General features: G+C 37.9%; 1 protein-coding gene and 1 long non-coding RNA gene across 2 annotated transcripts; one reads left to right on the plus strand and one right to left on the minus strand.

Annotated features, from left to right (window-relative positions):
- The first annotated feature begins 920 nt into the window (after positions 1-920).
- LOC131788119 (metal cation symporter ZIP14) lies at positions 921-22,125 on the plus strand. Its single transcript, XM_059105182.2, is given in 10 exon segments — positions 921-1,041; positions 6,172-7,226; positions 13,712-13,889; positions 14,888-15,057; positions 15,794-15,970; positions 16,179-16,701; positions 16,704-16,732; positions 16,735-16,912; positions 17,353-17,540; positions 18,368-22,125. Coding segments are annotated over 9 exon segments (2,103 nt in total). The 5' UTR covers positions 921-1,041; positions 6,172-6,686; the 3' UTR covers positions 18,488-22,125.
- Positions 20,556-23,020, minus strand: LOC136283863 (uncharacterized). Its single transcript, XR_010718966.1, has 3 exons — positions 22,895-23,020; positions 22,713-22,808; positions 20,556-20,673 (listed from the first exon to the last, which is right to left on the minus strand). It is a non-coding gene; the product is annotated as an uncharacterized lncRNA (long non-coding RNA).
- Positions 23,021-23,400: the final 380 nt, after the last annotated feature.

Below are 23,400 nucleotides of genomic sequence, written 5' to 3' on the forward strand. Positions count from 1 at the left end.
AAAATTCGTGAACGTTTAGATAAAATTCTAGACTTCAAACAACTTACGACACCATGTTATGCAAGTAATGTACGTCTACAAAATTTTTTACAGAACAACATCTTTTAGTTCCGTGTAATCTTACTTCGATCCTCGCGGTTTAGGTATTCAGTCAGTTAATAAAACCAAAATGTGAGAAGAGGATTGGTAAATTGTACCTGAAAGCTCGTGTGTCTCGCAAATCAAATTTTTTTTGCTGATCTCGAAATCTCGAGCTTTTGTGATGAATATCAAAGGTATTTCCTTCAAAGTCCTCAAAGTATGAGTTTGTATCGGATCTCGCTCCAAAGGTTTCGTCTTTAAAGACAGTGGGATATATAGTTTGTATATGTTGTTAAACAACTCAGAAAATATCGCCGCTTTCAAATTTCGAAAAGTTGACGTACAGTGTTCCTACGACTCCCAGGTGTTTCGGGAAGCTTGTGACAAGCGCAGACGTTTTTACATTGCTGCTGGTACTCCCAGCGGAAGCAGAAGGCATGTACGAAAATTTACTTTAACTTCGGAATTTCAAATTCACAATCGAAAACAACCAATATAACTTATAATGTGTACAATACAAGTGTTTGTCTTTGGAGCCTAATAGTTCTGATCACTTCTAGGTACACAGAACCTTTTTTGGGGGATGTTAGCCGTTTAAGTCGCCAATCAATTATCACAACACTTTTTATTCGATTTCCGTTTCAATCGATGTCACATTTGCAAATATGAAATTTGGGGTTATGCAACTGAAATGTGTATTGTTATTTTAAATTTCTTGGCAATGAACCAGTCACTCGTATTACAATTGGCTGCAACTCAACTGCTAGTCAAGACAATTTAGCAAATTAAAACAAAGCCATTGTGTGGTTTTGCCTGTATATTGGTGTTGCGTTGGCACCAAAATCAATAACAGGAACTTACATTTGCAAACACTTCCCCTTTTAAGCCATTTCGAAACGTTCTCGTGGCTAAGTCGGTCAGCCTTCAATCAGGATATATTAGGAACGTTTCATCCGAAAGGTAAGTTTATATGACACCCATTGTTATAGAACTCTAAAGCACATTTAGTTATCAATAATCTGACGAGTTATTCAAGGTATGGAACTGTTTAAAGGCTCGTATTTCGCTGGTCAAAATTGAATGTTAAAGATCTAGATAACGCCCTATTTGTTTGTATAGATTCTATACATCTAAAGATGCTGCTAACTTCGAATCTGAAAGCCTTAAGCCGTGATTTCCGTCCGCAGAGTTTCTTTTGAGGGGAAACTTTCGAGCTGGGATTGTGTTTTGCATTGGCGTGTTAATATGTTTGGTTTTCAACCTGCTTAGAACTTCCCTGACACTGGTTGTTATCGAAACTCGTCAGGATTTATGCCGTAGCTATTAGTTTTGTGTCTAAGTATTTGAAGGGGATGATTATCGCAATTGCATTTAGACCGTTCCAAGGTCAGTCGTGTGACACTTTTGCAGAAGATTATCCATTTTAGTGCAAGCATCATTCTACGCAAGTAAACATATGCAAGTTGACCCAATTGAGAAGATAGAACTAAAACTATCAGGCAATTTTGTTGCTAACGTTTTGCAATATCTCTTTGCTGCTATTTTATAGCGGTTTGCACAATTTTCATTTTTTTACTGATTAAATGAAAAAATTTCTGTCTTTTCTCAGCCGCGATAAATAATGTAAATTTTTCCCTCGTCAAAAAATTAGTCCACTAGAAACGAAAAGTTGTTATTTTTTGGGGTACTTCATTAACAGACAAGTTATTGGAGCTAAACTTTACTGATTTGTAAAAGGGTGATTCTTTTTTCTTTTTTTTTTTTATTTATTTTTTTTTATGTTTAGATATTTTTACATGTGTTCTTTCATTTAGTATACAATGTACAATTTGCAATTTTCCATTGATTATTATACATATACATCCAAAAGCATCAGTCAGACGACGCCCACCACCTGTTGAAAAAATTAAAACCTGTTGCTATGTATTCAGATTGAAATAACATTGACAACTTCAATAATTTTTCCGAATCACCGAAAGGTAAGATCCCTTAGCAACGCGAACATGCCTCTGACGTGAAGGTTTTTAAATACCCTCAAGGGGCACACTAATGAGGAGATAAAATTTTAAAAAAGCTGTCAAAATCGAACGTATCAATCAGAGTGCAGAACATTCCCAATGTCAACTTATGTATTAACAAGGTTACAGCTACGAATTGTGTAACTTATTTGCTCACTTATGGAAATAATTTTGTCAGCTTGTCATCGAAACATACTCTAACTTCAAGATCGTTGAAGTATTTGTGGTGTATGAGAGGGGTGGCTGCGAGATTATTTGCTCCCAAGATACCTCGGTTTACCAAAGAAAAAGCTAATTACAAACATACCTGGAAAATCCATCCGCGCTGAGATAGCCGTTAGAAAGAAACAAAAATTGCTACAAAATGTTTACAGAAGGGAGAAAAGAAATGTCGAATCTCCGTCAAAGACGTCGTGCTCTTCTCTGCAAAACTTAACACAGCACTATACGTAATTTCACTGAACTATTGATTTTCATTGTTACACTTTCAAGGAAAAGCCACAAGACCGAGCGCGGATACGTAAAGAAAATAGTTCTGGTATTTTTTTTCCCAGCTCACAACATTTACCGACATGCAAACCTCTTTTATGAAAGGCTGTGCTACTCTACTTATCGGCTGGGATCTACCCTCTCTAATCCCGTCGATGAAGGTAAAAGCAATATGATTATCACTCAAAAGTGAGGCTAAGAGGGCACATTTCCCATAGAACTTAAAATGAGTAAAAGTCCTGTTTCAGTCTGAATGTCAGTCCCCTCTTCTCTGATAATAGAGCCGAGACCAGCTAATAAGTGATACTAAAATAATAATAATAATGATCATAGTAATAATAGAAATGATAATACATTAAAAGATGCAAAAATTGAGCAATTCATCGCAACAATCAATTAATTCCCAGAGTAGACCCATACATGATCAAAGTTTCAATAAATCTCAACAGAGAGAGACCTTAAATTTACACGAGAATAATGATTATCATATGATCATTATGGGCGTGTAGTTGGTAGTTAAGCTCCAGTTTGAATCGTAAACTTGACCTGTGCCTGAAAGAACATCCGCTAACCTCGCACACCAGACCACGTCAGCATTTAAGTGGTATTGTTGGTGTTCGTGGTTTTCGCCTTCGCCCAAAAGTCACGTAAACGGAACTCTTTGCAAACGGTCTTTTTGAGTACTCCTTGTGAGGTGGAGTAGTGACCACTAACGTCACAAACTCTCTATTCCATCCAACAGACTTCCTCTACAAGGTGGCTGCTTAGAATGAAAACTACTGTTGAAATATGTTAACCCACTAGACAAATTCATCCAAGCAATATAACATACACCCCGTATATTGACGACCTTGAATTTCATAAACTTTGATGGTTGAAGCAAAAGAACGCCTCTACCTATTCCAATACCATCTGTGCACGCTGAATTGACGTGAAACTTTCAGTCTACACTACACGTACTTTATTCCAATCCGGAATACTTTTTCAAGTAGTTCTTTTCAAGGAAGTTGCCATTTTGGAGAAGCTTCTACAATCGCTTGGTTAAAGATTTTTACTATTAACTTTAAACTTAATGTGCCTTCGTTAGGACCTAGAAGCAAATTATACTCTAGTAACTTCTGCCATTTGGGGTGAACAGAAGAAACTACACATTTTTTTTCAAAAACAGGTTCAACAAAAATAGAAACTCAGTCGACAAAACTACTGCCACTCCAAACGTTCATTTTATTCCATTTCCTCTTACTCCCACGAGTGATGAAGACTGAATTTCTCCTTACAATATCAACACAATATCAAGAAGACAAGTGATGAGAATTAAGAAAATTATCATGAATTAGGGAATTTTTAGTTGATCCAATACGAGATCCTCCATACAAACCGACAAAATAATTTTTTGGCAGGTAGTGAGGAGAACAATGAACTTCTGGGAGAGAAGGGGTTAATCTGCCTTTACATTACATCAGGAAAACCAGAAAGTAATTTTTAATCTATTTAGCGGGGACCTTTGAACCCCGTGATTAGGTAGACGTGATAAATTGAAACTTTCCCTCGCTGATTTAACTTTTACCAAATTGACTTAAATCAGAACGTATCAGTTATTTATCCTTTTTATATCTTGGTATTGACGTGTATTCGTCATTTCCGCCGCTCTTAACAGTTTCGAAATATGTGTTGTGATATCCGCCGTGACAAGAAATTCTAATTTCATTTACTTATTTGATAGATGACCAACATCTAGACCTGAAAAAAATCTGGCATAGCCGGTCGAAATGTCGTGTGAAAATAAATTTCTGCGCGTCAGCCAAGCAATAGTATTTCACTGACTCACCTCTCGATTCTGTTCTCTCGAAAAGGGAAACTTCGGGAATCGGCAAGTCCACGTCAACCGAAGAGCATCCGTGGCACAATAGATAATAATCTCTTGGTGGTGTAAATATGAATGCAGATGTAAAAACCAAGGGTTCGACTTCTTCTTTAGCAAAGTGTCCGTCCAGTGATCATCTAGAAAAGTGTCCGTGTTTACAAAGTGTATGTTTCATTAAATTCTTGGTTTCAGTTAAGAGTCACGTTAGCAAAATGTCCCTCGCCAGTGTGTTTACCAGTCGAACTGGAAGAAGTGTCCATTTTTGCAGACTGTCTATTTCAGCCAAGTGTCAATTCAACAAAGGGTTTCTTTAAGGGTAGTGTCCACTCCATCTAAGTGTTAATTTGAGCATTTGAAATGTCCATTGCAGCAAAATGTACATTTCGAATACACAGCGTCTATCATAGCCAAGCGGAGCACCGCGTTTTTTACCTTCCAGCGCGTCTCTCACCGGCCATGCCAAACTTTACACTAACAAACCTCAAGAAGAAATAGCTGGCCTATCATTCTTTAAGAAAACGAGGTTATTCGACCGATAGAAAAATGAGAGGAAAGGTTTTTTTCTTAAATAGGGAAAGTTCAACATAATTTTTTACCCTAACTTTCGCCGCGACGGTACTCTGACGAAAATACTGCAGTGATCAAATAGCGAAATGATTCTTTTTTCGCTTACCTTTCTTCTACTCTTTACATCAATCCATCAATGAGATAAAACAAAGTCATTTCTATTGAGTGTAAATTTATTGTAGAAACAGCAGAAAGGAAGACGGTGACAGTTTCTTTGTTTTCATTTCCCGTTTAACAGCGTGTTCTATAAATATCATTTTGCAAATAATTCTTTGGCTTACCCAATTATTCCCTAATCGTGTAAGAAAAAATGCCCTCTGAGATAACCTCAAGTGACTCATTACTTCTTTGTTGACTAGTAATACTAAGCGCACGCCAGCCTTATCGCTTTTTTATTGCTTATAGAGCAATTTTTGTGATTATTTACGTGGGGTGTCGGGTGATCATGGCCAGCAGTAACGTACATTTTATTTCTTTAGGCTTTGTCGTCAGCTAATTTAATTGTTATGCGCCGAAACTTATCACCGGCCCGACACGAAGCGAATGGCCGTTGAGAAATTTCTCCAATTTTCTATTTACTACAAGTATCCTTTACATGAATGGCATGATTCTGAAAAAATGAAATATATATTACAATGAATTTTATTCAAATAAGCTTTAAGTGGCGTCTAGTTGTAGCAGGTACCATAAATGTTTATCCAACAGATTAGTTCAGGATGATTTCGATAGAGATTTTAAAAATTTACATAAGAAATTGTTTGTTTGGGTGAACTTATTTCCGCCGTTAAAGTAATTCATAACCTCGAGAGCGTTCTCTTAGCTACGTGACCAAAACGTTACTCAAGATTTTGATCGAACTTCGCGTCGCTTTGCCTTTCTTTCGTGCGGATGAACAGCAAAAGAAATTGTGGCAACAGGTTGTTTTCGATATTTCTTTTTCATTAGCGTCCATACACATGTGATTTCTTTGCCGGTTTCTTAGTTATGAGTATTATTTTCCCTTGAATTTTCCGACTTTGGCTGCCATCAAAGAAAATACAAGTAATATATTATTCGAATCGTAAGGAGAGGTTTCTATTTATTTCTCTAACGATTAGGCCTGTTGGATGCGTTTAAACCCGAGTTAAAGTTGTGTAATATCTTTACTTTCAGAATGAAGGTAAAAGTGCTTCAAACAAGCTGAGCAAACTTTAATTTGGAATTTTGTCGGGATAAAAGGTGTCAATTAAGGTGAAGCAGGACGCGAGGGCTGAGAGAAGATTTTTCAAGGTCACGGATAATAACAGTGAACTTGACCACGTTGCGTAACTTGAGAAGGCACACTTCGAGGTACGGCCCAACACGATGCTTCCCAGTGTTATCATTGTGGCCGGCCCTTAACGGAATTCACGTCACTACCGAGGAAATCGACGACATCAGGGAGGAAGATCGTAATAACGGAAAAAGATATGTGTTACGAAAGACTTTTAAGTCTCAGAACGCTTTGGGAATCGTTTGTGTAAAGCGAGCTTGACGATAACTTAGCATAAACAGCTGGATTGTCGGTGGCCATTGAACCGTAAACACCGAAGTGTGCGAAGTACCTTGGACGTTTATCGATTTCCGATTCGATTCTTGTAGAATCAAAACAAGTACTCATCTTAAAATACGTTTCTGACTTTGTTGTTATGGCCATTTGCAACCTTCATACTAGGAGACTGTTTTATTTTATTATGGCATTATCGATGCTGGGCACGGCAACAAACGCTGGACAAATTATCAACAAAAACGATACCTTTATATCGTCCTCTTCGGACATGCACGCTGTCCTGAACCGGACGGTTATTTTGAACAGCGCGAGCTGGCATTTTTTAGACCTGATATTCCACAAATACTCGGACAACTTGACGGAGAAAATCTCCATTGAGCGTTTTAAAGATTTGTTGAAGGATTTAAACCTTGGTGAGACCGTATCGGCGACAGAAACATCGCATGATCAAGGAACATCTCATCGACATGGCGGCAAGAATTCTCGAAGTCAAGATGGAGAATCTAGTGAAGTTTCGAGGCAAAGAAACATGCGAAGGCGGCGAAGCGAGCGACAATCCAATGGAGAACGAAGACAATTGCAGTTAAATTCTAAGACGAACCAAATTCGCCCGAGGTCTCAACGAAGAGAACGGCGTAGTGCGAGAGACCGTCTCCATACCAGTGAAGGTCACGCGGAGGTGAGATATTACGTTTTAATTAAAAGGGTTTTTTCTATCTATTTCTGCTTGGAGTTAGAGTCTTAGTAGCTGAGGAATCTCTTGGCAACAATGTTTTTAGTTTAAGAGAACTTTAATGTTTTATGCGTAGACATACAAACAATATTATGCAACAATACCAAGACTGCATATTTATGGATTTAATCGTCTGGACATAAGCGTTTAGAGGACTCAAAAACTACCCTTCCTATTCTCTTGTTGTGTTAGAGTAACAATAGCATATTTTTTACATATGGGCTAATTGTTTATCAAAAGGAAATCAGGTGAAATACGCGCGAAGATTCTTTACAGTGCATGGCCTGTAATCTTGTAAATAAAAAGCTCAATGTTCGGGGATAACATCACTGGTCGATTTGTTTTATTAAGACGTGCATTTGAACTCAAATTTCACACCAAATTCAACAAAAATACGCATAAAAATTGATAATTTATTGTAATAATTTTGCGTGCTAAAGGTGGTGAAAGGCCTTTTTATTTTTGTTTTCTTGACTGGGCTGGACTGTGTGGCTATGTAAACTTTTTCTTTCTCCGGGACTTAGACTTATGGAGAGAGAGGTGAATAGAGGTCACGAGGGAACGCAGGAGATGTGATTGGAAATCACTTTCGCTGCCGGCTCGTTCGCTTTCGTTACCGGCTAGGCTGTGCCTTCTTTCCTCTGCCCTCTGAAGGTGTCGTACACGTATGGTCCTCTTAAGTTCCCCAACACCTGCCTTCTTCATACACTGACACATTTCTGCGACAACTTCTACTGAACAACTCTCAGTACGCACTATGAATTATACTTGGAAATATAAAGGAAAACTGAAAATATGTACAAGGTACTGCTCTTGAACGAGTTTGGGAACCCCCTATTTTTAATTAAAAAACTTAAGTTTCTTTAGGATAAACCGCTTAAAGGTGAAGTTTGACGAAAAGCTCGGAGTAGAATTTCATAGTAATGAACTCAGACAACTTAGAAACCTAGACTCTTTTAGATCTGAACTAATCCTCCTTTTCTCCTACATTTGGTGATTTGCATTTTAAAAGGAGACGATTTGAATGTAGTTGTAATTTCCAACCAGAATAATTCTTTTAAAGACTAGTTTCACGTTGGGTCAACTGGCTTTACTTATGTTCGCGCTCAAATAAACACACTTAACATATTTCCACGCTAAAAAATACAGTAATACAACATAAAATTATTGTGTTCCCTAAGCTAAGTAACAGATTTATGATTGGCGGAAAGATGCATGATTCTTGAAGCGCAAATCTTAGTTTAATAATTTGAACACGGCCTGAGGTCATCAAACTCTTTCAAAAGTTTAAAGCAATTGGAGGCTATAGGTGATTTTACCTTGCGTCGGGGGAGACCGGCTTTAAATATCGTGAAATGTTGAACGTGATTTCGCAAGGTACTATTATCAAAGGATGAAATCTCCGCTTGTGGTAGCACGAACCATCAAATAATGGGTGCTTAAGATAAAGGAACACTCTCTGTCTCCCTAAGAGGGTTATAATAATACACAAATGCCAAGTGTTTCCGAGAAGTTCCTAACTGAAATATCAAACTAGCAAATATTTTTTCTCCGCTCCTTCAAATGACTTTCTGCTTTCCGCGAACGAAAATGACTTTAATCATACAATTAACAAAAATCAGTTCTGTATTGTTTCTTTATATAATCGCAAACAAACAGTATACGGCAATCAACACTACTAAAACTGTAGAATATTGAAGACAAGCTCTAATTCTGTACGTCAGTAATTTGATCTTGTTTTTCTTTATTCAAATTATGTCTGAGGCAGAGTATTGTTTTTCATATACGACATTGTTGGCAATTTTCGGCTAACTTTTGATTGCACAACTAAACAAGCATCACAAACAGGTGGACTGCGTTTGTTGACTGTACCAGACTAACACCCCACCGGGTAGATCGAACATAGAATAGCATTCGAGAAGTAGTTGCTTCCATTAACTTAGAAGTCCCCTCAGAAATGTGATCGCGCGAAAAACCTACTTGTGCAAACGAACTAATATCAGGCGTTAATTAATGTAAGGGTTAAGTATATCATTTGCCGTGTGCTCGGCTTGTGAGCTGTCGTGGTTAGAAATATTCCTTGTGAGATAAATTGTAGCAATGCCACCGATGATATGAGTCATTGAATAGATAAGTGAGTAGCGACTCACTAGGGGGTTGAAATACGGTCAGCGCCTCACAAGACCCGGTAGGCCTTCTCCTGCTATGCCACCCTTTCGTTCACGAGATTTGCACATTACTGCGACGTTGAGGACTTTTATGGTTTGTCTAGACAAACGACTGGAATCCTTCTTCATATTGGCAAGGCAGGGTTTCCACAGAAAATTCCTCCAAATAAAAAGTTACCTTTTGGTTGAGATATTCCCCAAAAGGCGTGACTCGAAACTGTAACGAGAACTTAAGCTGTAATTGAATAAAAGATCTACAGAGAGATTAGCCCTAACGTGTTGATGTCTGGGTCTGTCAGCACTTCTAGAAAAAATGCGATAAGAAGAGATAATAAATTATGTAATGCTATGCCTAGCCAAAATGATCTTTAGCTTCCTTGCTGTATTTTTGCAGCCTCTAGCCTGAGTACCAGTCTTTCGAGAAGAATATTCTTTTTTATTTTTACAGGTAGTGTAAATCTCTTTCTGTTAAATGGTTTTCGTTTGTGTGTTCCATGGAAGGGTTCGTCTTTATTTTGTATGTCTGTCTGTCTTTATTTTTTTTAATGTCTGTCTGCCTTTGGCCGTCCGGGAGATTTCGCGTTTGTGCCACTTTTCAATGTTTCGTGATCTGTACCTGGGTTGGTAAATCTCTTTTGAGTTAAGAATGTCTGCTAGATGTTTAATCTTTAAATAAGGATATTTTCCTTAAGCTTTTAATGCGCTGAGCTAGACTTTTTTATCGACCAGAGTTCGTGTTCTGGAATTATATTAATAAACTTAATTAAATACGACCTTGACTGCAGTGTGGGTAAGATTTGGAGTCGACTCAAGAAAAATTATTTGATCAGCCAAAGCGAATGTCACGTTTAGGCAAACTTGAGTAATTCTAGTGGGTGAGTGTTTGCGTGTGGCCTTTATTCTATCGCGATTGTGATGTTGAGACTCTTTCAGCGGGTTCTTCATGCTTAAATCTTTTTATTTTTTTTTCCTGCGAACGCTCTTTGCACAATATTTTCAGTCAGTGTCACTACTCAGATAGACCTTGACAACTGTGAGGCACATAACTGCTATGGTTGTTCCTTTGGGATAGATTAAAAACTGATTTGGTCTTGAAATTTTACAGCTTCTGAGATAAAAGCCAAGGATCTGTAAGCAACGAAATTGACTTCGAAACGAACTTGGAAAGTTCATTTGACCGTCACATGTGTGGACTTTTGGCCAGCACGCAATGTTGCAACACTCATGTAAATAATTGATTTGACAAACGAAAAATCTTACATTTATACTAAACAGGTTTAGACCTGTCGAAGACTGGGGAGAATCTAGGTGAGTTAGTTAGGCGCTCCTCTCTTTTGCGCTATTCGTCTTCCTTTTGATGGTAACTACTGTCGTGGGTTTGTTGGAAGGTGATTTAAGATTCCACCAGGAAAATGGAAGTAGATGTCATCGTGCACCAAAATTAAACTCATGCTAATTCTTCCATAGTTATGGGGAAAGCGAGGGTAAAGTCAAATAATGTCGAGAAAGATAAGTAATTGAAATCATTAAAGAGTATCAAAAACTCAAACCCGGTTTTTTTACACGTGGTCTAACCCAAACCGCGGCTCTACGTAAGCAGTGAACCTCAGAGATGTTCTTTAGTGGGGTTGGTTTCATTTAATAAATGACCTTCCACCATTAGCTTTCGGCTCTCCTGACACTTTTCATAAAAATAAACGTTCAGATGAAAGGTTCCGCTCAGTCAAAGATGGCTTAGAACGCGGTTTTGTTAAACGACTTCCGAACTTTGCGTAAATAACCAGCCTACACCGAATGCGTTTTTTACGGCTTGCGTCCGCGATACATTTACAATGGGTCCAGCGGAACGGAACATTTCGGAACACTTGGAATGAAACTTAGGAAACCGAAAAAAAAAAAAAAACTACCAAAACAAATATGAAATTAATTAAAAAAAAAATTGTTGTTAACTACTGCTGCTTCAATTAAAGGCTCCTCCATTAATACAAATAGCTCATTAGACAAAAAGGAAAAAAAACTCGTGGAGCAGTTTCTGACGTGGAATAATCAATTATGTATTGCAATATTTTATACAGCTGACAAGTTTTGTGAATTTTTATGACAACGTTATATATCAGTGTATTTTTTTGTGTTCATTTGATGGCCATTGTTACCACAAAGTTGCTGGTCTTGAAAACGTTTTTCAAGCCGAGAACGAATTGATGAAGTGAAATCGCGAGGTAACTTTGATTATGTGTTTCTAAGGAAGTTTTGTGCACATATCTTCTTACACACCGGCTGAATCAAAAGAGCTTTATAATGAAATCCTCCTCGATGCCTTAGTCTATGCGTTTTTAGTATGCCTAGCTTAATAACTTAATATTGGTCGAGTGCCTTATACGCTTTATGGAAATGGGTACATAGATTTTGCGTTATACATGTATATTCAAGTCGTTTAGTTGTTAAATTTTCCCATATTTTGAGCCCTTATCCATCAGACCACTGTGCATTAAAAATAGCCTGTTTGTAAAGTGAATTCGTCGGTAGGTTTTACTTCGATTTCCAGATTTTTTCAACCACCAACTCGACTTACAGTTTAAATGAATTAATTTACTTTTAAAGAGTAGATATATGTTTTTCGCCAACCGGGAGGTCCGTATTGGGGAAAACTGTACTCAAGACAGAGGGCAGGTTTTTTCCAATACGGACCGACCTAGGCTAGTGGATAGCATTTGTACTTTTTTCCTTAAACTTAACGAAATTCTTTCCAAGAGAACTTGAACGATTTAGGGTTGTAATTACGGCAAGATCTTCCATTAACTGAAAAATTTTTGAGCGAGTAAATGGTAGTTAAAATAGAGGTGATGCAGATTTAAGGGAGATGCTTCACCGAAACATTTTCATTTGTATAATGATGAAGGTGATTTAAAAGGCTTCCAAACAAACTTTGAAACATTACATTTACAAGAATCTCTCTCAATCTGACACCTGTCGATTTGATGCGTAAGGAAAAAAAAAGCGCATGTACACTGTTGAAAAATCAACGGAACTAGCTTGGCAAGGACTGTCACGACAATGTTTTCTTCGAAAACAGTCAATGATCTTACGGAAAGCATCGTTTACTCTCATCGACGATTAATCAATGCACGAAGATTTACCTCTGTTCAGTAAGGAAATGGCAAAGAAAGAAATTGTAAGTAAATTCAAATTTTTCATTTTGAAGAGAGTTTGCTCGTTGGTTTGCTGCAGTGGCGTGTGTAAACGTGGTCTTTCCCCAACAAAAACTAAATTCAAATGAGACACTTCAACTAGACACAAGGGGATTTATTGCCGCTTTTTGTTATTGAATCCCTTCAGTTTCTGTTGTGCAATTTACGGTACAAATGTCCCAATTGAACGGACTTGGAAAGACTCACTGAAAGCGTATTTATGGTAGAATTGAAAACCTTGCTTGCCCTGTCACTACGAACAAATTTTTTAAGAGAATTCAGAGAGTAAATGAATGAAATTTCCATCGATTAATTCATTGTAACCAAATATATCACATTTTAACTTTCTAGGAATTTTTCGTGAAGGATTAAAATTAATTACAGACGGATTTTAGGCCGCTTGTCAACCAATTTAATGACACTTTCATGTTGTATAAGTTGCTAATACAAATTCATTTCGAAACCAATTTTTTTTTCAACCACGGTGATTTGAGAGAGAGAAAAGAGAGGATTAATAAGTTATAAGGTAGTGACCGACGTCTCTGCTTATAGAAACTACCCAGCCTGAAAAACGAGACCTGTTTAGGAAAAGTATGATAGCTGGGAAGGTAGGGATGTACTTGGTGATACCATCGACATATCGGCAAAGATAGGAAACTACGGACCGCGCTAAGAACCAATTAGATTGCAGGATTCGTTACGGTGTCCTTCAAGAAAAAAATAAATTGAAATATTATTTGAGATTTTGCCAAACCTTTTTCGCCACGTATGTGTTCTTTAACTCCATTCACGGACATTAGTAGAGTCTAAGTACATGGCTTGTTATTCCTCACGTGGAAAAAATCGTTGTTCATTTTAAATAGTGTTGTTTGTCACTTCAAGAAATTAGATATCGTAGTTCAGTATTTTGCGTGCGAAGTGGCTGATGTCCAGTTCGAATTGCCGCTGGCACATGCATTTAGAATTAATGAAAGAAATGGTATAAAAATTTCATGCCTTCATATCCCTGTAATTAACATGCACGGAGTATTTAAAGGCATGTCCCAAGAGCTTTACATTTGCATATGTATTTCAGTGTTTGACAGGACAGGAGCTTCTGCTCGATCATGATGTGAATGAAGAGGAAGGATTGAACGAAGAGGACTTTGTGCGGATTTGTCCCGCATTAATCCAGCAACTCCAAGACAAAGCTTGCATTGTCGACAATCTGGAAGACAATCACATGGCAGAGGACTCGGCCAAAATGCTGCATGGTAAGATTTGTTAATTAGAGTTGAAAAAGACCTTACATTGCCACTTAAATGAAAACGTGAAATCAATATTACTTGACAAGAAAATTGATGCGAAAACTGAGAAAGATATCAAAAAAGACATTTTACCAAAGCATTTCCCTGCGAAAAATTGATAATGCTACATTTCTTGAGATTAAGCATAACAGCATGGTGCTAAAATTTTTACTTAACACATTTCATGAGGAACAAAATTTTTTCGAGGAGTGAAGGAGTTAATATGTGTTATATTTACGAATTGCTACGAAAGGTGCGTTGGTCTCGTGAAGTGCTTACTGTACTAAATAAAAACTGTAAGGGAATTGTTGAATTAAAGGGGATTTTATTCGTCTTAGTCAGGGTTAAGATAAAAGATTATAAAGCTAGTTACTTTTTTTTTTTTTAAGAGCTGACAATACTTGCAGCTTTAAGCATTTTGTAGTGTCTCACACCAAAAAAAAAAAAAGAAAAAACAACAACAACAAGAAAAGAAGTAAATAAATGTTATTATTTTAATACTTGATCAGGCATGAACACTTAAACTACGTTGTTGATACTGGTTTGTGTGTCTGCTCTACAATGATATCTTTACGCAAGGCCAAGACTTAAGAGGTGTGCCATAAGATAATTAGACTGATTTTGTAAGCGCGCAAAACCACCCGCTTTGTCACCTTAAGCTTCACTAATACACCAATAAAATGGCAAGATGTTGTACCAAAACACAGCAATGGTGATAAAAGAGCAGGACAGAACAAGGATTTTTGAGAATGATTAGTGGTAACACAGGTTAAAGCAGGAAACATAATCTTACTCTTTTTAGTCTCAGCCACAATCAGAAGAAATCATTTCAGAGAATCGTATCCAAAATTTTTGATCCATTTTGTTCACCTCGTGCTTTGTTATAATTCCCCACTTACCCTCCCCTCTCCTAATTTGCCTCGGAACGCTAATGCCTTCATTAACCAAAAGCTTTTTTGTTTCAGTGTGGGGTTATGGTTTCCTATCTATCACTGTCATCAGTTTGACGTCACTTCTTGCGATCGCTGTCATTCCTTTGATGCGTCATTCGATTTACAAGAGGATCATGTCCTTCCTTGTGGCCCTTGCTGTGGGGACCTTGTCGGGAGACGCCCTCCTTCATCTGATCCCTCATGTAAGGCGAACGACATGTTAAAATTTCCCAATAATGACGGGTTGACATCAATTTAGAGAAGACTGGTTGAACAAGTGAGCGATGTGCATACGAGCGAAAAAAAAACTAATAAAACCAGCCACAAAAGAGAGAATAGACCAAACGTCAAAAAAAAAAAAAAATGTCAACGACGAAAAACAGAAGACAGCGCGGAAGAGCAATTCTGCGAACAAACGACCGGACGATTGATTCGCCGAACGAAGAGCGAACAAACGAACGAACGAACGCAGGAATGAACCGACGTGCAAGCAAACGAACGAATGAAGGAACGAACGAACGAGCGCGCGAACGACGAAACGAACGAGCGAGCGAACGAAAGAGCGAATTTGGCGGGGGGGGGGGGTGGTGGTGGGAGGAGGTGCACAGTCGAAAAGGCGTACAAATGGATCGAAAAAGCAAGCGTGCAAGTGGCGAACAAACTTAACGAGCCACTAACTCTACTAACAACTTCACAACCGAGTGAATGAGTGACACATGAGACGACTGAAGTGAGAAAGTTACTTAAGACTGAGAAAAACGTGGTAGGGTGAGTGGAGATACAAACAAACCAAATTGAGAAATAATGTAAGTTGGGAGAGATAGATATGACATAGCCAACAAGCACTGTCCAGAAGAACTGTTAAAATTTGAAAGTCTTAAATGATATTAATTGACAGGATTGGAGAGAAAGAATTCATTTCAGTGTTGTTGTTTTCAGGCTTTCGTCTCTAGTCATGGAAACGAAGAAGGAGGGCATGAGATAAATATTTACAAGTCATGCGTTATTATGGCAGGAATCTACGTGTTTTTTATGGTTGAGTGCACGCTGAAAGCACGCATGGCGCGAAAGAAACGCTCACGTGGTAACCTGCACGTGACAACTCCAGAAAAAATGGTAAGCTGATACAGAAATAAGAGAAGTTTTCGATGTTGGCTAAAACCTTTTCCTTACGAGTAAAATGGTTGATTACTGCGGTAATTTAACCCGGTTTTTGTAGCATAAAGCGGCTCTAATCTTCGCATTGTGCTACTTATTATTGAATCTATTTATATTTTGTTGCGAAAACTGTTGATGTTAACTTTTTTCGCTTGTTTGTTCGTAGAAGAAGAAAGAAGCCGCAAAATATCAGGAAATGGTTGGTTCAAGGCTCGCTGGAATTCAACGAAGTATTAGCTGCGACGGCGCACACTTTCCTAAGGCCAGCAGAGATATCTCAGAAGGCTGTAAAACAACATCTTGTGAACTGGTTCTTTTGGAGTCTGGGAAAGAGGAGCGTGCGAGCACAGGCTCCGAGTCCTCCCAAGAAAAAGTGCCGTTGTGGGAGCCTTGTCGACATGGTCACCATTGCCATCCGCGCGACAGTGTTCAAGAGCGAAGCAAACACAGTTTTAGCGACTCGCAACTTATAGCTGCATTGCAAGGCAAGTCGTGCATCCATCCCAACATTTACAGCAATAACAACTTCTCTGCCAGTGGTACTGACAGCGAAAACCAAACCCATCACAATGTCAATCAAATTCGCTCACACCAAGGTGATCAGTACCCGTACCAGGTCCCCACGGAATCGAATACCATCGCCACAGAAACGACTAGCGATGCTGGAGACGGCGGTTACGATGAGGAGAATAGCACGATCATCACCATCATCATCACCACCACAGCCTAACATTGACAAGAACACCTCCATTGCCACTGTAGCGTGGATGGTTATTGTCGGGGATGGTTTCCACAACTTCAGCGACGGTCTGGCAGTTGGTACTGCGTTTTCAGTTTCATTGACCAGCGGTCTCACCACAGCTATAGCAGTGTTTTGCCACGAGCTTCCGCATGAGTTAGGTTAGTTGTTGGGTATTGTTGTGTTCTTTTGGTGTCGTGGGGGCTACAAGGTTTCATCCCTGATACCAACAAGAAGAGACATTGTCCATACTCAAGGTTATCTTCCCAGCCCTCTCTCAAAACTTAAGTTTGAGGTATGGTAATCTGTGGAAGGACTTGTTCAGCTCAGAATTTTCGTCACGGATCTCGGCTTTCTGTTCTCCCCTGTTTTCTGCCGTATAAGGAAGTTTAGTTAATATTCTAGTTACCGTCTCTCCAGTTTTTAGATGTTGTTTCAAACAAGAAATCTCGAACCACAAAACCTGAGCGCTCAGAGGTGGCTTAGAAAACAAAATTTTGTCTTTTCAATCACTGAGATAATGAGCGAAATTCGATGTATTATGAAGCTGTCTCGAGTTACATTGTGATATCAATTTTGACTTACTTCTCTTTCATTTCAGGTGATTTTGCCATTTTGCTTAAGTCAGGTTTGACCTTTAGGCAAGCCCTGGCTTACAACCTTGCATCAGCCATAATCTCATATCTTGGCCTTATACTAGGCATCATTATTGGCGATCTAGATTCTGCTCACACCTGGGTGCTGGCGCTCACAGCTGGGATGTTTCTTTATATATCATTGGTTGACATGGTAAGATACATAACACCCATAATAGAATTAAGTGTAATATTCATGTCGTAACTCCAGTTGAATTGTAAGACGTGAGCTCAGCTTTAAAAGGTGGCAGTAACAAAGTCTATAAAAGGGCGCTTTTCCTAAGATGTGGAATTGTTAAGTTATAAACTTAAAATTTTCCACAATTTTGAATGTGGAATGAAAAGAAACAGAGCTTGTTTGGTATTACAAATGGGGGGAGGGGGTATGCAGCTTTAAGCGGAGTGGGTTTTGATCTAGAGAGCCTGCAATCGTTTCTGGTTGACTTGTAACTCTTCCCTATAGTATCTTTACATCATCAAGCAAACAGGTAATGGAAAACTCAAACTTATCGGGTTTAGGTTTTTGTCTTGATTTAACACCAAATTGTCGTAACTAATTTACCAGGAAATTTATGGCAACTAGAGGAGAGAATTAACACTCAGATCGTGGGATTTAAATGTTTAAATGCTGATGGTTTCTCTCATGAAGAAGACCAGTTATAAGAAATTGACAGTGAATTATCAAATCGAAAGTGGTTTAGCGTAGTCTGTACTCTCATCGACAACGATATTCGTCATCACAGTGGTCAAAATGTTGTGGACCCACGAGGCGCAGCACAATATCGACGTCAAATTAAACAATTCTTTCACTGCGTGACACGTTGCGTGACACTTCGACGCGATAAGCGTTGTTGTACTCATATCTTAATTGGCCAATTAGATCGCGACATTACTGTCGATTGTGGTAAAATAATGACTCGAAAAGGGACAAAAGGTGTAGTTTCAATTTGCTCAACGGTGGTTCTCTCTTTCCTTCCACAGCTCCCTGAACTGAGCAACTACATCAACGAGGGAGGTGGATGGCCTGTGGTGATCTCACAAAATCTGGGAATATTGACGGGAGTATCGATTATGCTAGCAATAGCTTTGTATGAGAGTTAAATAACTTAAATTATAATTTAGAACTACGAGATATTTGTAGTTAGTTATAATGTAAAAGCATACAGGCGCTCAAAGTTTGATTTGATCTGAAACAAAATATATTTATTTAACCATAGACATTTACGAATTTAAACATATTCACTTCAGTTATAATTTTTATGAGATTTTTGTTTTAAAAATGTGGAGCTTGTATGGATTACAGACGAATTCACAAAGAAATCAAAAGAAGTGGAGTTTGTTTTAAATGAAAATGCAAAGGAATGATATAGGTCTATTTTGGATAACTCCCGTTTTTTAATGCAATTATGGTTTTGAGGTATTTTGGTAAGGTATTTCAACTATGATATTGTCAAATATAAATCTTAAATTCTTACCAGAAACAATCTTGATAAGATGTATTCAAATCGTAAGAAATTCTTCAGTTTTTTTCGTTTTTTGCACCCTCCATTTTACGCCTTAAAATCATCAATTTGGTGCATATCAACTAAAACATTTTGAGTTTAAGCTTTGTTTTTTTTTTTTTGCCTCTAGGAGGAATTCATTAAACACCCCACTTTATAAACATTCTGTGCCACAGAATTGCATTTTACGAATCGTGATATAGAATTGTATTTATCCCTAAGGACGTGATGTACGAGGCCATTTGAAAATAATGAAGGATGTCAAAAATGTCCGGGATGTCAAAATTCTAATAAGTTGTAGAGGTTTCATTATTTGGCGTCCAAAACAATTTGTGGTTACGAAACAATGCGCGATTAGTATGCTAGAATTCAATCAGTTTGAGATACACACCAAGCTTTTTTACTATTTGAGTGACCTTTTACCAATGTATGAATTAAGATGAGGTAATTTTACGAAACGACGCCGCATATGACGCAAAGTCGTCGCCATAGGTTTCGGTTATTTTCAGTGCTCAGTTCTTCAAGGAAAACACTACGTAACATTGCTTCGAACATGTGAGCCCCCGACGTTTCAGCGGTTAGGGCTGGGGTTAGGATTAAGGTTAAGAATATCTGAGGCTCACATAGTTTGAAGCAATATTATCGAGTACTTTCCATTCTCCAACCTGCTTTTGTAGTCTCTCCTCTCTCTAACCCTCCAGGGTCAGATAGGGTTCGAGGGAGGGAGAGACTCTAGGATCGAGGTTGTTGAATTTTCTTCTTTTTCTAGCAAGTAAAGCAAATTTCTTATGGGGTGAGGGCGGGGGGGTTTCCATGCCGGCCTACTCTTATCTGGTCGAATATTCAAGGAAACTCAAGTCACCTGACATATGTTGAGAAAAATAATTCAGGGAACGGTCTTAGATCCTGTAGAAAAATAGGTAGGGTTCCCTCCATTTGAATCAATCTTCCCCTTCACAATGTCAATATCTGAGCAACTGCGCACCTATCCCTCCCCCTAATCCAACCAAAGTCAACCCATAATAACTTGAGGTTAATTTTGTGTTAGGGGAGGGGTAGGTGTGTAGTTGCCCTGATACTGACTGTGACTCCACTTTTCCACTGTTTCTTTGTACATTAGTAGAAAGAATCTCCTTGAACTTCTCCATTACACTAGGATCTATATGTGAACCACTTCCAAGGTTTTTTAACTGTTTTACCAAAGCTAGCCATCTGTTTCTATCTATTTTAGTTATAATTGGTGGAGTACTGTGATAGCGTAGAACAATAACCTTAATCTCAATTAAGAGACTTAGTTCTTCATAAAGGTTTTATGTCAAGGGCGGGGTACGTTCCATCATGCTTGTGTAAGAATGATGAAACAAGATCAGTTTTTTTCTGTTAAAGGTAGTTAAAAGGGAAGAATCAGGGTAGAAAATTTGTATGGACTTGGGTATTTAATTTGTACTCTATTATGTTTGAAAAAAGGGTCTATATCGCGAGTCCCATTGGGGCTTTTAGGGCTTAAGGTTAAAATTTTGGCCATTTACGGCCACGGTTAACCCAAAATGACACATTGTAGGAAGGAAAAAATTTTACTGTTAACTTTTATTACAATTAACGGTTAAAATTTGTCAATTTTTACGCTTAACGGCTAACTGTAAACTCCATTAAGATCCTCTGTTGTGGATATAGAAGGTTTGAACTCATCAAGGTACAAACGCGGGGCCAAAGTGGCTGGAACAGGTCACGCTTTTTTTTTCACTATAGGGTGACAGGTTCCTCCACGTCGCACGGGATAGCTTCCTAGTTAGGAAAAAAAAATTTAGGGAGACAGACAACCCGTTTTCACTAAAAAGTCTATGATAACTTTACCAACAGTTATGAGTTTACGCATGATGTTAACGGCACCAGCAACTGCAAAACTGAACTCTGATTTTTCTTCACTTTCCCTCAAGTACTCCAAGAGAACTAATATCGAAATTGGAAAAAACATTTTTACCAGTATTCACAGAAGATACAAATATTTCGCTTTGGCTTTGAAACGGATGAAAGCAACAGACAACAAGTTTGGTCCGTTAATCGTTTTCAGTGGGTCGTCTGTCCTTTCACTCTCAGGGGTGATCTAAAAGAAATTTATCCTTTCAATGTCATAACCTTTAAAAGCACAAAGGAGAGAGATGACCGGTGTATTACTTGGATATAAAACGAAATTCTTAAGAAATGTATGGAAAACTGCGAGGAAAATTGATGTTTAGTTTCTGCAAGTGAAACCGTTAACTCTCGTGCCTAACCTCTTTAGCATTGTGAATCTCTTTAAAAGCCTTTGGCACTTTTTGAAACAAGATAATTCGGTAAATTAGTGTTTTTTTTGGTTTTTTTTAGCTTTGTGCAGATTTAATGCTCAAACTTACATAACAGGCGCCTCGCTGTCAGGGGCTCGGAGTTGTGGAACGCATGCGTAGTCAGACTTCTTATTTGTGCGTGCCACTTTATTTCTCCTGGTTGCAGCCGCATTTATATTAGCAAGTTAACAGCAAGTTATCTTTGAGAAGTTTCTGTGACGAGATGATGGCGAAGTGTGATATCTTTTTGCGAGAAGTATCCTTGTTAAAAAACGGACTTGTCAGTATTTAAACAGGGAAACCTGTCTGGGAGCAAAGGTTTATCAACGACGAAATTTGCTGTTGTGGATGCTTAGACAAGTGCTCATTTCTAGGAAGACATTGTGTAGGAGTGAAGAAAATTTTGTCTTGAAAGGGTTTCTTGATTAACTGTTTTTAACAAGTTCTCCTCTCATAGATAAAACGACGAACAATTTTTGCTGGTGCAGCCCTGGGAAAAGTTGCTTGGGAAATGCGCCTTGTATCTTAGCCCATGTTGTGCAGTGTAGGATTTGAGCTTGAGTTACGTAGTTTGTTCATTAGTTTACCTGGTTGTTTACAATATTTTATCATACAATTTTGGGTTGTATGAACACGGGTGTGTAAAATTTCAAGATCACTGGGGTACTTTCTTTTTTATTGAATCAGAATTCGTTAGGTTTTAAAGAAATATGAAAATTATTTTAGTTACATGACTCCTACCAAGTGATTTTAATGTGTAATGACTGATGATATTTTAAATGAAGATAAAAAAATTATTCAAAAATTTTATAGATAAATGTTTAATATCCTTTAATGCAGACACCATTAGCTTTTCTAATGAACACGTCTCTATGAAAAAAAGGATATGTGTTGTTGATCTGAATAAAACTCAGTTTTGGGTAACATTTGGTGATCCACTGTTGATTTTTCGCAATGACACTGTTTATTGATGTATCACTGGACCTCAGACACACCTCTTCAGTACGAAAGTCTGATCAATTAATTTTGGGCCTTGACTGATGGGGGAGGTCTGTGTTATGAAAGACAGCAAACTTGCCTAGGTTTGCTCTTCACACTGGTTATCCCATTCTCTAACAGAAGTGTCTCACTGATGAAATTTGAGAACGAGGATCACAAGCGTAACAATGGTTGGGATTAACACGCCGGGATCTGGGATCGAGATCAGGGAAGCTCACAAGTACAGAATTGAAAACAAGCAAACAAACAAAATTGAAACAGACAAAAAAAAAAGATAAAAATGATAATGATGATGTTGATGATGATAAAAGTAGGTAATCAAACACGAGATAATTATCTTAACAATGTTACCTTGCTAGTCACGTTGTTAATCGCGGTGGTAATGAGGATTTGTCTCGCACTTAAATGAGTGTAACACTAAAATTGATTGTTAAACTTTAAACTTCGATTCTTGTGGAAACAACGAGAACCAAGAAATTTACTCATACAGAGGCTATTTACCTTGAGAAAATGTGTGTCGAAATGACATTTATGAATCCTTGATCTATCTCCCCTTGAACCACGTAATTCGGCAAATATGAAGAAACACCATCCAGCCTTGAAAAAAAGACGATATCATTGGTAATACGGTTGAAATATCGAAGCTGACAAAGACATATTGGTTTACCGAGCGAAAATATTACGTTTTCAAAATAAAACTGCTGAAAAAATTGAGCGACGGCATCTCCAACAATAATTTTTGTTTTTGCAACTTTGGATCAAGAGTTCTCGGTAGCTTGAACTCAGAGCCATTCGAGGCGTGCTCCTTCACCCAAACAACAGATTTGATAATATTGTTCATTCCTGAAAACAAATCATTGCAAATATTAATGAATAAATTAACAAACAAGCATGCAAAATAGGACGATAAAAAAAGCGTCCGCAAATGTATTCAACAAACAAGTAGTTGAACGCAGACGGAAAAAAGTAATGAACACCATAAAGTTAGAAATTTCAATTAACCCCATACCAAGAATATAACTATAATTGTTACCTCTCATATTCTTACATCAATCTGGACAAAAAAAAGGAGTATCGATTCTTTTTATAGAACAGAACAATTTGAGATACTGATATTAATTTTAGTTCTTTTAATAACATTTTTTTTGTAATATTGTCCGAACTAAATTTGAATTTTATTTCATTGAAT

The sequence above is a fragment of the Pocillopora verrucosa genome, chromosome 10, assembly GCF_036669915.1.
Source record: "Pocillopora verrucosa isolate sample1 chromosome 10, ASM3666991v2, whole genome shotgun sequence".
NCBI lineage: Eukaryota > Metazoa > Cnidaria > Anthozoa > Scleractinia > Pocilloporidae > Pocillopora > Pocillopora verrucosa.